This window comes from Aotus nancymaae, unplaced genomic scaffold (genome assembly GCF_030222135.1).
Source record: "Aotus nancymaae isolate 86718 unplaced genomic scaffold, 86718_ANA_hifiasm-v0.15.2.pri h1tg000007l, whole genome shotgun sequence".
In the NCBI taxonomy this organism is placed as follows: domain Eukaryota; kingdom Metazoa; phylum Chordata; class Mammalia; order Primates; family Aotidae; genus Aotus; species Aotus nancymaae.
The window spans coordinates 16,287,855-16,304,862 of NW_026988418.1; the positions used below are offsets into that span (position 1 = coordinate 16,287,855).

The 17,008-nt window shown below is 41.6% G+C and overlaps 1 protein-coding gene across 1 annotated transcript in view; it reads left to right on the plus strand.

The window, feature by feature from the left end:
- ZYG11A (zyg-11 family member A, cell cycle regulator) overlaps window positions 1-17,008 on the plus strand; it is a 52,929-nt gene that overhangs the window by 10,776 nt on the left and 25,145 nt on the right. Inside the window, 3 exon segments of the mRNA XM_064370488.1 lie at window positions 3,042-3,207; window positions 11,823-12,574; window positions 15,857-15,997. Of these exon segments, the coding sequence (XP_064226558.1) occupies window positions 3,042-3,207; window positions 11,823-12,574; window positions 15,857-15,997 (1,059 nt within the window).

The window sequence follows — 17,008 nt, forward strand, 5'->3', positions numbered from 1 at the left end:
CAGTTAATTTGTTACTACTGTTTTCGAGACAGGGTCTCATTTGGTCACTCAGGCTGGAGTGCAGTGGCGCAATCTGGGCTCACTGTAACCTCTGCCTCCCGGGTACAGGAAATTCTTCTGCCTCAGCTTCCCAAGTAGTAGCTGGGATTATAGGCGTAAGCCACCACACCTGGTTGATTTTTATATTTTTAGTAGAGATGGGTTTTACCATGTTGGCCAGACTGGTCTCAAACTCCTGACCTCAAGTTATCTGCCCGCCACATCCTCCCAAAGTGCTGGGATTATAGGTGTGATCCACCATGCCTGGCTCACAGTTTATTTTAATTTAATTTAATTTTATTTATGTTATTTTTATTTGTTCTTTTTTTTTTTTATGTTATTTTTTATTTTTCGAGATGGAGTCTCACTCTGTCACCCAGGTTGGAGTGCAGTGGTGCGATCTTACCTCACTGTAACCTCTGCCTCCCAGGTTCAAGTGATTCTGCTGCATCAGCCTCCTGAGTAGCTAGGATTACAGGTATGTGCCACCACGCCCTGCTAATTTTTATATTTTTTTTGAAATGGAGTCTCGTACTATCACCCAGGCTGGTGTGCAGTGGTGTGATCTCAGCTCACTGCAATCTCCGCCTCCCCAGTTCAAGCGATTCTTCTTCCTCAGCCTCCTGAGTAATGGGATTACAGGCTCCTGCCATCATTTCTGGCTAATTTTTTGTATGTTTAGTATAGATGGGGTTTCACTATGTTGGCTAGGCTGGTCTCCAACTCCTGACCTTGTGATTCACCTGCCTTGGTCTCTTAAAGTGCTGGGATTACAGGTGTGAGCCACTGACTGGGCCTGACCAATTTTTGTATTTTTAGTAGAGATGGGGTTTCACCATGTTGGCCAGGCTAGTCTTGAACTCCTTAGCTTAGGTAATCCAACTACCTTGGCTTCCCAATGTGGTGGGATTACAGGTGTGAGCCACCAGGCCTGGCCCCACAGTTAATTTCAGAGCAACTTTATTTTTTGAGATTGAGTCTTGCTTTGTCACCTATCTGGAGTGCACCCTCTGCCTTCTGGTTTCAAGGGATTCTCCTACCTCAAGGCTCCTGAGTAGCTGGGACTATAAGCACATGCCACCACGCCTAGCTAATTTTTGTATTTTTAGTAGAAATGAGATTTTGCTATGTTGGCCAGGCTGGTCTCATGACGGCAAGTGATCCACCCGCCTTGGCCTCCCAAAGTGCTGGAATTAGAGCTACAACACTTGGCCGGCCTTTCTATTTTGTAGAGGAGAAAGGCATTCCTTGGCTCACGACAGGGTTATGTCCCAATAATAGCATTGTAAATTGAAAATTTTCTAAGTCAAAAATGCATTTAATACACCTAACCTACCAAACATCGTAGGTTAGCCTGGTCTATCTTAAATGTGCTCAGAACTCTTACATTAGCCTACAGTTGAGCAAAATCATCTAACATAAAGCCCATTTCATAATAGTGTTGAATATCTCTTGGAATATATTGATACTGACAGTGAAAATTAGTGATCATCTAGGTACTCACGGTTAACATACACAGCTGAAGGCATGCTTGGCCTGGAGGATGTTTGAAGTATTGAACTAGAAATTAATTTCTGGATAATGGAGAAGCTGCAGCAACAGGATCATTAGTTGCTCTTCTAAGCATTGGAGCCTATTGACACTTGTTGATGGTTTAGCAGGCATAGTGTTCAAGAAGATACTAAGTATTGGTTGTTCATCCTCATGATCGTGTGGCTGACTGGGAGCTGCAGCTCACCGCTGCTGACCAGCATTGAAAGAGTATCATATTACATGTCACTAGGCAGTGAAGAGATCAAAATCAAAAATTTGAAGTGTGCTTTCTACTTCATACCATTGTAAATCCAAAAATCATGAGTCAGGGACTATCTGTATATATGCTTTTATAGTCTCACCTTCCTGTCAGTTTCTTACACTTTATAGGACTTTGAATGTCTCATCCTTTGAGGTTGTGAATAGTTTTGAGAGTAGATGCATGATAATCAATGTGAATTGTTAAATGAATGGCCATGTGATCTCAGCTTGGAGTGTTCCAAATGTTGCATTGAAATTGTTAGAGTTCTTGTTTGTATTCTTCACTAAATGTTAGCCCCAAAGGGACTAGAACTGTATCTTACCCATCTCTGTGTTTTCAATGCTAGCACAGAACAGGTGATAAGTAAAGGATTAAGACAATATAATATTGGGGCTGGGTGTGGTGGCTCATGCCTGTAATCCAGCACTTGGGAAGGCTGAGGCGGAGGGAGGATCTTTTGAACCGAGGAGTTTCAAGACTAGCTTGGACAACAAAGTGGGACTCCCTAAAACATATAAAAAAATCAGCTGGGCATGGTGGCATGGGGTTATAGTCCCAGTTACTCAGGAGGCTGAGGTGGAAGGATCACCTGACTGGGGAAGTCAAAGCTGCATTGGCTGTGATTGTGCCACTGCACTACAGCCTGGGCGACAGTGAGACCCTGTTTCAAAAAAAAAGAAAAAAAGAATTTAATGTCTTTCAAGATACAGCGTGTCCTCTGTGACTGTGGGTTCAGTATATGTGAATTCAGCCAACTTTGGATGGAAAATATTTGGGGGAAAAAAACCCTGCATCTGTCCTGAACATGTACAGACTTTTTTCTTGTCATTCTGTAAACACTGCTTTCACTGTATTAGTTTTTATAAGTAATTTAGAAATGATTTAAAGTATGTGAGAATATCTGCATAGATTATATGCCAACATTATACCATTTTATATAAGGGACTTGAGCATCCATGGATGCTGGTCAGTGAGTTCTGGAAGATTTTGAGAGACAGCTGTACAACAGAAGGGACAGCAGATTAAATCTTACATTAGGTTAACAGTTGGAATAAGGTGGTTTCATTACATATAAATCATTATTAGAGTATAGAGGATAATATCTTAAGATATCCTTATCAAGTGGAAAATGTATGGCATGACAAGTTTTATGTTGAATTTTTGCAGATGTATTCTAATAAAGTTTGTTTGGGGTTTTGTTTGCTAGGAAGAGGCATCTCCTTATACTTTGGTCAACATCTGCCTGAATTTCCTGATTACTAACCTGGAGGAATTGTGTTCTGAAAGACCTGATGGAACACTGTGCCTTCCGGAGCACTGGAGTTTCCCTCAGGAAGTAGCTGATCGATTTCTCAGCATGATGACTTGGCAAGGTAATGATAAGGCTTCTTTCTCTACAGTCTGCTCTTGCAGTACTTTGCTATTTGAAAAGCATGTTTCATAAACAATTCCTATTGCGATTCTCACAAAGTATTCCCATTTCATTTGTCTGGAGGTTGAGTCTCACTCTCTGGGATCCCATGATGGAAATTGTCTTCTAGCTAGCCCTGCTATTGACTTGGTTTTCCACTCTTCACTTGCTAAGTTATCACTCATCTGTCTGCTCTCTAGCTTGGTTTTTTTTGTTTTGTTTTGTTTTGAGACAAAGTCTCGCTCTGTTGCCCAGGCTGGAGTGCAGTGGCGTAATCTCGCCTCACTGCAATCTCTGCCTCACAGGTTCAAGCAATTCTCTTGCCTCAGCCTCCTGAGTAGCTGGGAGTACAGGTGCACACTGCCATGTCCAGCTAATATTTTGTATTTTTATAGTAGAGACAATTTTGCCATGTTGCTAAGGCTGGTCGTGAATTCCTGAGCTCAAGTGATCTGCCTGCCTTGCCTCCCAAAGTGCTGGGATTACAGGTGTGAGTCACTGCACCTGTCCCCCCGACTTTTTTTTTTTTGAGATGAAGTTTCTCGCTCTTGTCACCCAGGCTGGAGTGCAGCGGTGCAATCTTGGCTCTCTGCAACATCCATCCCCTGAGTTCAAGTGATTCTCCTGGCTCAGCCTCCTGAGTAGCTGGGATTACAGGTGTCCGCCACCATGCCTGGCTGATTTTTGTATTTTTAGTAGAGATGGGTTTTCAGCGCTTTGGCCAGGCTGGTCTCGAACTCCTGACTTCAGGTGATTCGCCTGCCTTGGCCTCTCAAAGTGCTGGGATTACAGGCGTGAGCCACTGCGCCCAGCCTGCTCTTTAGCTTTCAAAATGCTCTTGCTGTAGTCTTATCATTCTTTTCATTGTGGTTATGAGTCTTACCTCCCATTGTAGCTGGGCTTAAGAACTCCACTTAAAAAAAGAAAGGAAAAAAGGGTTATTTTATTATTTATTTATTTATTTAATTATTTATTTTTTTGAGACAGTCTCACTCTATCGCCCACGCTGGAGTGCAGTGGTGCGATCTAGGCTCATTGCAACCTCTGCCTCCCGGGTTCAAGCGATTCTCCTGCCTCAGCCTCCTGAGTAGCTGGGACTACAGGTGCAGGCCACCATACCCGGCTAATTTTTTTGTATTTTTGGTAGAGACAGGGTTTCACTATGTTGGCCAGGATGGTCTCGAACTTCTAACCTCAGGTGATCTGCCCTTCTTGGCCTCCCAAAGTGCTGGGGTTACAGGCGGGGGCTACCACGCCCAGCCGGGTATTTAATTTTTTTCTTTTTAAAAAAAGTTTAATTTGCCTCATTACCGTTTTTTCTTAATGAAAAAAAATTTTTTTTGTAACAGCTTTATTGAGACTAATCAAGGTTGTAATTCATTAATCATTCAGTACTTTTAAGTATTCTGATATATGATTAAATACAGGCTGATGGATGTTTGCGCTTTTTAATTTGTTGTTATACATAGTGCTACTGTGAACATTGTTGTAAAAAAAATAGCTTTATTGGGATGTAATTCATATACCATACAATTCACTTATTTATGGTGTATCTTCAGTGATTTTTTTAGTATGTTCACAGATTTATGTAGCCAAGACCATAATCAAAAATTTTTTTTTTTTAATTTGAGATGGAGTCTTGCTCTGCCAGCCAGGCTGGAATGTAGTGGCGTGGACTTGGCTCACTGCAACCTCCACCTCCCAGGTTTAAGTGATTCTTCCACCTTAGCCTCCTCCCTAGTGGCTGGGGCTACAGGCGTGTGCCATCACGCTCTGCTAATTTTTTTTTTTTTTTGAGACGGAGTTTTGCTTTTGTTGTCCAGGCTGGAGTGCAATGGCACGATCTTGGCTCACTGCAGCCTCCACTCCCTGGGTTCAGGCGATTCTCCTGCATCAGCCTCCCGAATAGTTGGGATTACAGGTGCTGGCTACCACACCCAGCTAATTTTTGCAGTTTTAGTAGAGATGGGGTTTTACCATGTTGGCCTGGCTGGTCTCAAATTCCTGACCTCAATCGATCTGCCTGCCTTGGCCTCGCATTTCCCTAATGACTAAATGGTGTTGAGCAACTTTTCATGTGCTTATTGGGCATTTGTGTCTCTCTTTCTTTTGTTTGAGATGGCATTTCATTCTTGTTGCCCAGGCTGGAGTGCAATGGCCTCCCAAAGTGCTAGGATTACATGAGTGAGCCACCATGCCTGGCCTATATATTGTATATTACATTAATTGCTTTTTGGATGTTAAACCGACCTTGTATTCGTTGAACAAATCCCACTTGGTCATTTTTGTGTGCTACTGCTTTTTTGTTTTGTTTTGTTTACTCTGCTTGATGGTGTTTTTGTTTGGAGATGGGGTCTTGCTCTGTTGCCCAGGCTGGAGTGAAGTGGCGCTATCATAGCTCACTTCTGCCTCAACCTCCTCAGCTCAAGCAGTCCTCTCACCTCAGCCTCCTGAGTAGCTGGACCAGGAACATACCACTGCACCTGGCTAATTTTTTTAGTCTTTTTGGTAGCGATGGGATTTCTCCTTATCACTTGCCTAGGCTGATCTCAGACTCCTGGGCTCAAGTAATCCTCTTTCCTTGGCCTTCCAAAGTATTGAGATTATAAGCCTTAGCTACTGCACCCAGCCTGAATATTTTTGTGTAATTGATTTCTTTTTGTATGATGCTGGATTCTGTTTGCTAGTATTTTTTTTTTTTTTTTTTGTGACGGAGTTTCGCTCTTGTTACCCAGGCTGGAGTGCAATGGCGTGATCTCAGCTCACTGCAACCTCCGCCTCCTGGGTTCAAGCAATTCTCCTGCCCCAGCCTCCCGAGTAGCTGGGATCACAGGCACGCACCACCATGCCCAGCTAATTTTTTGTATTTTTAGTAGAGACGGGGTTTCACCATGTTGACAAGGATGGTCTCAATCTCTTGACCTCGTGATCCACCCGCCTCGGCCTCCCAAAGTGCTGGGATTACAGGTGTGAGCCACCGCGCCTGACCCTTGCTAGTACTTTAATGAGGATTTTTACATACATATTTTTACATTCCTATTACATGCATTAACTTTGTCTGGGTTTGGTATTAGAGCAGTACTGGCATCAATGAGTTGGGAGTTCTGTTTTTTGGAGGAGTTTGTGAATAATTGTTGTCAATTCTTTAAATATTTGGTAGAATTCATCAGTGAAGCCCTTTTAGCCTCTTTGTGAGTGATGTTTTAATTACTAAATCAGTCTCTTTTCTTGTTATGAGCCTTTTCAGATTATCTGTTTCTTCTTGAATAGTTTTGTGTTCTAGAAACTTGTCCCTTTCGTGTAAGTTGTCTAATTTATTGGCATACACTTGTTTATAGTATTCCTTTATAATCCATTTCATTTCTATAAGTTTGGTAGTTGTGTTCCCTCTTTCATTTCCTTTGCCATATATATATATATATTTGAGACGGAATCTCTTTCTGTCACTCAGGCTGGAGTGCAGTGGTGCATGATCTTGGCTCACTACAATGTCTGCCTCCTGGGTTCACACAATTCTCCTGCCTCAGCCTCCTGAGTAGCTGGGATTACAGGCATGCGCCACCATGCCTGGCCAATTTTTCTATTTTTAGTAGAGACAGGGTTTCACCATGTTGGTCAAGCTAGTCTCGAATTCCTGACCTTGTGCTCTGCCCACCTTGGCCTCCCAAAGTGCTGAGATTACAGGCAAGAGCCAACACGCCTGGCGCATTTTTATTTTTTATACGTAATTGTACATATTTGGGGGTACAGTGTGATGTTTCTATATGCGTATATATATTGTGTGATCACCAAATCAAGGTATTTAGTATATCCATGACCTTATACATTTATCATTTCTTTGTGGTAGAAACATTCAAAATTCTCTCCTAGATATTTTGAAATATGTAATACATTATTGTTAATCATAGAAACCCTACTGTGTAATAGGCCACCAGAATTTATTTCTCCTAACTGTAACTTTGTACTTGTTGAGTAATCTCTCCTTATTTCCCCTTCCTTCCTCCTTTTCCAGCCTCTGGTAACTACTATTCTATTTTATTGTTTTTTTTTTTTGAGATGGAGTTTCCCTCTTGTTGCCCAGGCTAGAGTGCCATGGCGCGATCTTGGCTCACTGCAACTTCCACCTCCCGGGTTCAAGCGATTCTCCTGCCTTAGCCTCCTGAGTAGCTGGGATTACAGGCATGTGCCACCACATCCAGCTAATTTTGTATTTTTAGTAGAGATGGGGGTTTCTGCATGTTGGTCAGACTGGTCTCGAACTCCTGACCTCAGTTGATCCTCCTGCTCAGCCTCCCAAAGTACTGGAATTACAGGTGTGAGCCACTGCACCTGACCTCTATTCTTTTCATCTATGAGATCAACTTCTTTATATTTCATGAGTGAAATCGTGTGGTATTTATCTTTCTGTGCCTGGCTTATTTCACTTAACATAATGTCCTTCTGGTTCATCTATGTTGCTGCACATGACAGGATTTTATTCTTTTTTATGGCTGAATAGTATTCTATCGTGTGCATATTCACCATTTTCTTTATATGTTTATCCATTGATAGATACTTAGGTTGATATATCTTGGCTATTATGAAGAGTGCTGCAGTATATATTTTATACATTCATGACAGACCCTTTTCATTTTGATATGTGGATGCTACAGAGTTGGCGAGTTTTTTCAAATTGTTGCATATCTCCAAAAAAATTGCAGCATATTTATTGAAAAAAATTTGTGTATAAGTGGATCTGTGTAGTTCAAACTGGTGTTTTTCAAGGGTCAACTCTGTATTATTTGTATCTATATGTATGTTTATGTATGTGTTTTAAAGAAACTGATTATTTTTTGTGTAAAGTTTCTCATAATAGGGATTTTGTCATATAAGTGCTATAATTTTGGTGTGTTTTTCTGATCCCTGTATATGCTGTCACTTGAACATTGAAGGTAGATGCTTGATCAAATTCAGGTTTGGGTTGGTTTTTTTTTTTTTTTTTCCTCTCTTTCTTGGTGTGATGCTATGTGCTTTCTTCAGGGAGTTTATAAGGTCTGGTTGTTTTGTTTTTGTGATTATGGTGGCCATAGATGGATGATCATTGTCTAGATCCATTAAATTATCAGGAGTGGCTTGGCATGGTGGCTCATGCCCATAATCCCAGCACTTTGGAAGGCCTAGATGGGAGGACTGTTTGGAACGAGGAACTTGAGGCTATAGTGAGCTATGATCACGTCATTGCACTGCATCCTGGGCAACAGAGTGAGACTGTGTCACTTAAAAAATAATTATCAGGATTTCCTGTTGGTTTGGCTTTTAGTGGTCATTACTCTCCTTTACCTTCCTGGTTTAGAATAGTTTCCTGTTTTTTTTTTTTTTTCTTGTATCCTGGATTACTCTTCCACAATTTCCTTCTGTTTTTCTATCTGCATCTTAAGTATTTTGTGCTTCTTAAGGTCCTGTCCTGGATACTCTTCTCACTTTGAACACTCCTTGTGTGATTTCCTTGGTTTATTTAACCTCTTCTGTCATTCCCCAGAGTTCCCAGCCCTTTATTCTAAACTCCTGAATCATGTTACCAATTGCTCTGGGCAGCTGAGTCATCATATTCTCCAGATTTTCTTCCCACCTCAGTGAATGCTGCTGCTTTTATTTTTTATTTATTTATTTTTTTGAGACGGAGTTTCACTTGTTGCCCAGGCTGAAGTGCAGTGGCACAATCTTAGCTCACTGCAACCTCTACCTCTCAAGTTCGAGCATTTCTCTTGCCTCAGCCTCCTGCTGGGATCACAGGGATCTGCCACCATGCTTGGCCAACCTTTTTTATTTATTATTTTTTTATTTTATTATTATTTTTAGGCTAGTCAAGTGAAGCAGTGGAAGTGGAGAAGGAACAAAGAAATCTGTAACTGGTTGTGATCAATTAGTTATAAACACCACTGCACTCGGACCAGCCTACTTTTTGTATTTTTAGTAGAGACGGGGTTTCACCATGTTGGCTAGGCTGGTCTTGAACTGACCTCAAAATCCTGACCTCAGGTGATCTGCCTGCTTCAGCCTCTCAAAGTGCTTCAGTTACTGGCATGAGCCACTACATCCAGCTTATTTTATGTTTTTTGAGACATGGTCTTACTCTGTCACCCAGGCTGGAATGCAGTGGTGTGATCACGGTTTGCTGTAACCTCAAACTCCTGGGCCCAAGTGATCCTCCTGCCTCAGCCTCCTGAGTAACTGGGAGTACAGGTGTACACCACCATGCCTGGCTAATTAAAAAAATTTTTTTTAGAGATGGAGTCTCCCCATGTTGCCCAGGCTGCTCTCAAATTCCTGGGCTCAAGCAGTCCACCTGCCTGGGACTCCCAAAGTGTTGGGATTACAGGCATGAGCCAGTTTTCACAGCCTACATTTTTCTTTTCTTTCTTTTTTTCCCTTTTTTTTTGGTTAGAGATAGTCTTGCTGTGTCCGCCAGGCTGGAGTGTAGTGGCGCGATCTCAACTCACTGCTCCGCCTCCCTCCCAGGTTCAGGCAATTCTTGTGCCTCAGCGACTGAGTAGCTGGGACTATAGGTACACACCACCACGCCCGGCTAATTCCTGTATTTTTAGTAGAGATGGGGTTTTACCGTGTTGGCCAGGCTGGTCTTAACTCCTGACCTCAAGTGATCCTCCTGCCTTGGCCTCCAAAGTGCTAGGATTACAGGTGTGAGCCACTGCCCTGGTCCTAAATTCTTTTGCAGAATTGGTGTTTCTAAAAATGTAATTATAACCATTTCTTTCTTTTTTCTTTCTTTTTTTTATTTTTTTTGAGACGAGTCTCCCTCTGTCTGCAGGCTGGAGTACAGTGGTGCAATCTTGGCTCACTGCAACCTCCACCTCCCAGGTTCAGGCAGGTCCCCTGCCTCAGCCTCCAGAGTAGCTGGGACTACAGGTGTGCTCCACCATACCTGGCAAATTTTTCGTATTTTAGTAGAGACGGGGGTTTCACCATGTTGGTTAAGGTGGTCTCGATCTCCTGACCTTGTGATCCTCCTGCCTCGGCCTCCCAAAGCACTGGGGATTACAAGTGTGAGCCACTGCACCCAGCCCATTTCTTTCTTTTTTTTAAGAAGCTACATCAAAATGCAGTGACTGGCCAGGTGCGGTGGCCCACGCCTGTAATTCCAGCACTTTGAGAGGCCAAAGTGGGTGGATCACCTGAAGTCAGAAGTTTGAGACCAGCCTGGCCAACATGGTGAAACCCCATCTCTACTAACAATACAAAAATTAGCTGGGCATGGTGGCAGGTGCCTGTAATCCTAGTTACTCAGGAGGCTGAGGCAAGAGAATCACTTGAACCTGGGAGGTAGAGGTTGCAGTGAGTCGAGACCACGTCACTGCTCCAGCCTGGGTAACAAGAGTGAAACTCCGTCTCAAAAAAAGAAAAAAATGTGAAGACCATCATTTTCTGCTTAAAAAGTCTTAAATTGTTTCTCATTGTCCATAGGATAAAGTCTGAATTTCCTAGCTTTGTGGGTAGGCCTTTTACCATCCTCTTCATCGTTGTTTCCAGCTGTGTCTCCCCTCAGGGACTGTGTTCCAGTAGTGCTGTTCTACTTAGGGTCATTTTGAATGATTTGCTACTCTGTGTCTTCCATGTCTTTAACATGCTTACCTTCCCCCTGGCAAACTGACAGTGTCTTTAAAACCTTTCTCAAAGTTAAATTAGTCTCATCTGTGCAAATTCAATACCAGGTACATGCCACTACTATACATAGCACACTACTGTATTTATTTATTTACTTGGTGTGCCTCCCTATACTGAATTCCTTGTGGTCACAGGTGTCTGATTACCTTATGTGCCTGTTACGAAACATGGGATCTCACTATTGAAGGTGTGAGTAGGCTGGTCCTGGTAGCTCATGCCTGTAATCCCAGCTACTCAGAGGCTGAGGCAGGGGAGTCACTTGAACCCGGGAGGCAAAGGTTGCAGTGAGCTGAGATCGCGCCACTGTACTCCACCCTGATGACAGAGTGAGACTCCATCTCAAAGAAACAACAAAACAAAAATAGATGTGTAAAAAATGAAAAATAGTACAGCCCATTCATTTTACAGATGAGGAAAATGAGGCCCAGAGATGTAAGTGATTTGTCAAGTATTATATACTAATTTGGTTAAAAATAATTATTAGTGGTAGTATTTGTATATTGTAGTAGTAATAGTACTTGTATATTGTAATTTCCTATACTTATCTGCCTGTTTCATTTTGCTCTTCCTTTCTGTGAGCAAGGTTATTATAGATAGAATTTTGGGCTCTATAGACAAACTGGGGTTGACTCCTGATTCTGATAGTGACCTTGAATAAGTTACTTAACCTCTTCAAGTTTGTTTCCTCAGCTACATAATAGTGATAATAATAATTCCATTGTAGTATTAATGCAGAGTAGATGAGATAATAATCTTAGTAAAGATTTAGAACAATGCCTAGCACAGAGTAAGCAGTAAATGTTGTCATTAATATTATTATTATTATTAGCATCTGTCTTTGTTCTTTGCCACATTTTATCCTGGAAAGGCATGAGATCAAGTTGTCATTATAAGCTGGTTCTGGTTCTTTTATAGGCAAGTTGACTGACAGAACAGCAAGCATTTTCCGAGGCAACCAAATGAAACTGAAGCTGGCCAATATCCAAAAAGCGAAAATCTCTACACCTGCATTCATAAAAGCCTTCTGCCATCATAAGCTTATTGAACTGAATGCTACTGCAGTACACGCTGACCTCCCAGTCCCAGACATCCTAAGTGGACTCTGTAGCAGTAGCTGGATGCAGCAAAACCTCCGGTGTCTCCTGCTAGACTCGACAAGCATCCCTCAAAATTCAAGAGTACTGTCCTTTGGTCAGCTCACTGGTCTTTGCATTTTAAGTGTTTTTAATGTTTGTTTTCATACTGAAGACCTGGCTAATGTTTCTCAGTTACCAAGACTGGAAAGCTTGGATATCTCTAATACTCTGGTCACTGATATTTCTGCACTGCTTACCTGTAAGGATCAATTGAAGTCTCTCACAATGCACTATCTGAAATGCCTGACCATGACCAAACCACAAATTCTTGCAGTCATTAGAGAACTTAAATGTCTGCTTCACCTTGACATTTCTGATCACAAGCAACTCAAATCAGACCTAGCTTTTCATTTGCTACAGCAAAAGGATATCCTGCCCAATGTTGTGTCACTGGATATTTCTGGGAGCAATTGCATCACTGATGCAGCTGTAGAACTGTTTATACGACAGCGGCCTGCCATGCAATTTGTGGGACTGTTGGCCACAGATGCTGGTTATTCTGACTTCTTTACTACAAAGCAAAGCTTGAGGGTTTGTTCTTATCTGAATAAGTTTTGTTTCATTTGTTTAGAACATTATTAAACTTGTGCTATAGGCCAGAATTTGTACTAGGTATTAGGGTAACAGAGGCAGATAAAAAATCTTTAAAGAGGTTGTTTAATAACTAACGATTATTGTGCACCTACTATGTGATAGTTTGTGAGAATGTAATATTAAGATAAAGGCCAGGCTCAGTGGCTCATGCCTGTAATCTCAGCACTTTGGGAGGCTGAGGTGGGCAGATCCGTTGAGGTTAGGAGTTTGAGACCAGCCTGGCCAACATGGTGAAACCCGGTCTCTGCTAAAAATACAAAAACTAGCTGGGCATGGTGTTGGACGCCTGTAATCCCAGCTACTCAGGAGGCTGAGGCGGGAGAATCACTTGAACCCAGGAGGTGGAGGTTGCAGTAAGCTGAGATGATGCCACTGCACTCTAGTCTGGGTGAGAGAGTAAGACTTTGTCTCAGGAAAAAAAAACAAAAAAAACCCAGAACAAATACATGTTATTTCTTGCTAAGAATATGGATTTAATGTGTCCCTTTGTGACTGGCTTCTTCCACTTAAGGTAATATTTTAAAGGTTCATCCATCTTGTAGCATATAACTGCTTCATTCATTTTTATAGCTGAATAATATTCCATTCTATGGATATACCACATTTTGTTTTTTTGTTTATCCATCATTAGCTGACAATACATTGTACTTTTTGGCTATTATGAATAATGCTGCCATGTACAAGCTCTTGTGTGAACATAGGTTTTCTGTTCTTTTGGGTATGTACTTAGGAGTAGAGTAGCTAGATCATATAGTAATTCAATGTTGAACTTCTTTTTTTTTTTTTTTTGAGACAGAATCTCATTCTGTTGCCTAGTCTCAAGTGCAGTGGCACAATCATAGCTCACTGCAGCCTCTACATCCTGGGCTCAAGCACACAGAGTCCTGCTCTGTCGCCCAGGCTGGAGTGCAGTGGTGAGATCTTGGCTCAACACCAAGGATTGTCTCTTTCTCCCTTAGATTAACTTGGCATCTTTGTTGAAAATTGGGTGTATATATATATATGTGTGAGTGTGTTACTGGACTCTTTATTTCTATCTGTTTGTGTATCTACACTAATGCTGTACTGTCTTTTTTTTTGAGACAGAGTGCTGTGTCACCCAGGCTGGAGTGCAGTGGTGTGATCTCAGCTCACTGAAACCTGCCTCCCAGGTTCAATTGATTCTCCTGGCTCAGCCACTTGGGAGAGTAGCTGGGACTACAGGTGTGCACCACCACACCTAGCTAAATTTTGTACTTTTAGTAGAGACAGGGTTTCATCATGTTGGCCAGGCTGGTCTTGAACTCCTGACCTCAGGTGATCCGCCTGCCTCAGCCTCCCAAAGTGTTGGGATTACAGGCATGAGCCATTGCACTCACTCAGCCTACTGTGTTGATTACTTTGACTTTATATGAAGTCTTGAAGTTGAGTAATGTGACTTCTTCAACTATGTTATTGTTTCATAATTGTTTTGGTTATTCTAGGTTCTTTATATTTTCATGTAAATCATAAAAGCAACTTGTCAATATCTACAAAAAGGACTACTGGTATTTTGGTTGAGATTGCATTGAATCTGTAGGTCAGTTTGAGGAAAATTGCCATTTAATAACGTTGAGTCTCCTTTTGTTTTAAAAAATAGAGGTGAGGTCTCACTGCATTGCCCAGGCTGGTCTAGTAGTCCTGGGCTCAAGCAACCCTCATGCCTCAGACTCCCAAAGTGTTTGGATTATAGGCATTAGCTACCACACCTGATGTGAGTCTCCTGATTCTTGAATCCAGTATATCTCTGCATTTATTTAGTTCTTTAAGCATATTTTGTCATTTTAGTGTACAAAAGTTTGTACTTACTTTAAAGATATCTCATATATTTGATGGTATTTTAAATGGAATTGCCTTTTATTTATTTATTTATATTTATTTTTCCAAGATGGGAGTCTTGCTCTATTACCCAGGCTGGAGTGCAGTGGCGCAGTCTCAGCTCACTGCAACCTCTGCCTCCCGGATTTAAGCAATTCTTCTGCCTCAGCCTCCCGAGTAGCTGGGATTACAGGCACCCACCAGCACACCTGACTAATTTTTGTATTTTTAGTAGAGATTGGGTTTTACCATGTTGGCCAGCCTGGTCTTGAACTCCTGACCTCGTGATCTGCCCGATTTGGCCTCCCAAAGTGCTGGGATTGCAGGCGTGAGCCACCGTGCCCGGCCTATTTATTTATTTAGACAGAGTCTTGCTCTGTTGCCCAGGCTGGAGTGCACTGACACAATCCTGGCTCACTGCAACTTTTGCTCCCAGGTTCAAGTGATTCTTTCACCTCAGCCTCCTGAGTAGCTGGGATTACAGACATGCACCCCCATGCCCGGCTAATTTTTATATTTTTAGTAGAGACGGGGTTTCACCATGTTGGCCAGGCTGGTCATGGAAGCATTTAAAAAGATTTTTTTTTCTTTTTTAGATTTACAGTAAAGGATTGAAGGAAGAATTTTAACAAAATACTACATACTAAAAATAGTCAACCCTTTTTCATTTTATGTGGGCTTTTTCCTGTCTCCTCTTGTCTCATTTATTCTATATGAATACTTAGAAAACAGTCTATGCATTCATGATAATTTGTTGCTTAAAAATTTACATGTTACTCATTTTTCAGTTGAGGTCTTAACTGTATGTAAATTTGTAGGGAGATGGCATTTGATTCTGACTCCAGCACTTAATTGCTTTGTTAAATTATGTAGCACATTTCACCTCTCTGGACTCATATGTAGAAATGAGGTTGGTGAGAATGTTTATTAAAATTATGATTAAATGAGAACAACTTTGGAAAGCACCTGGAACTTTTTTTTTTTTTTTTGACACAGAGTCTCTCTGTGTCACCCAGGCTGGAGTGCAGTGGCATCATCTTGGCTCACTGCAACCTTGGCCTCCTGGGTTCAAGTGATCTGCCTCAGCTTCCTAAGTAGCTGGAAATACAGGCGCCCACCACCACTCCCAGCTAATTTTGCAATTTTAGTAGAGATGAGGTTTCACCATATTGGTTAGGCTGGTCTCTAACTCCTGACATCAGGTGATCCACCCACCTCGGCCTCCCCAAGCGTCGAGATTACAGGCATGAGCCACTGCGTCTGGCCAACACCTGGAACATTTAATCGAACATTTGTTATTATTGTCTCAAACACTGGATGCCCCAAAAACCCTGTGCTCAAAAATGAATGGTGAAACCTATTTGGTAACATCTTTATTTTCAGGTTGCTGGAGGAGCCAATATGAGTCAGATTTCAGAAGCACTGAGCCGATACAGGAACAGATCATGTTTTATGAAGGAAGCCCTCTACAGGCTATTCACAGAGACATTTTCAGTGAAGGTAACCATGCCTGCTATTTTAAAGGTAATTGAAGAAAGACAGTTTTTATTATTACTTCTTAACTTGGTTCAATTGATAATTGTTCTCGAAACAAACTGAGTATAATAAATTATATGCTTTATTCTGTAATGAGTCAAGTGCCCTCACAGAGCAAAGAAAACAATGATAAGCTTAGCTGCCATAGTATCTCTTGCTTTGAGCATCTGGATTTATTTATGTGGAATAAATTTGAATCAAAACACTTTTAAAATGTGGTCTAAGTAAGGGAATAATAGGATCATGGTGGCTTTCTGAAAGAAAACAAGCACAGAGCAAAATAAAAATAATTGAAGGTGGCTAAATCTACCACTTATTTTGTCAATAACAAAGTTGCTGATATTGATACAGCCAAACCTAGTTTTGGTTTAGGGAGAGTTGGGTTATTGTAAAGGTAATTGCGAGTATTAAGTTGCTTGGGAAAGAAAACTGCAGTTATTTATTTTGCTTTTATGCCTGTGTTTATTTGAAAATTGTAGCTGTTTTTAGTGAAATATGACAATGAAAGGTCTTAAGAAAAATCTTGTTTTTATCACTGGTAATTCTTGGCAACTCCTTAAAAATATGGTTATTTTTACAGCACGGGAGATTAACTTTATTTACAGTTCAAAAGCAATAATACGTAAAGAAAAACTGGGTCAGTTGTGGTGGCTCACACCTGTAATCCCACCACTTGCCACTTTGGTTGGGAGGCCGAGGTGGGAGGATTTCCTAAGGCCAGGAGTTCAAGACCAGCCTGATCAACATTAGTAAGGCCCCATCTCTACAAAAATTTAGAAAAAAAAAAGCTGCTGGCTATGCTCCATGGCTCATGCCTGTAGTTCCAGCACTTTGGGAGGCTGAGATGGGTGGATCACCTGAGGTCAGGAGTTTGAGACCAGCCTAGCCAACATGGTGGAAACCCATTTCTACTAAAAATACGAAGTCTCAGTCCCAGCTACTCAGGCGGCTGAGGCAGGAGAATCACTTGAACCTGGGAGGCAGAGGTTGCAGTGAGCT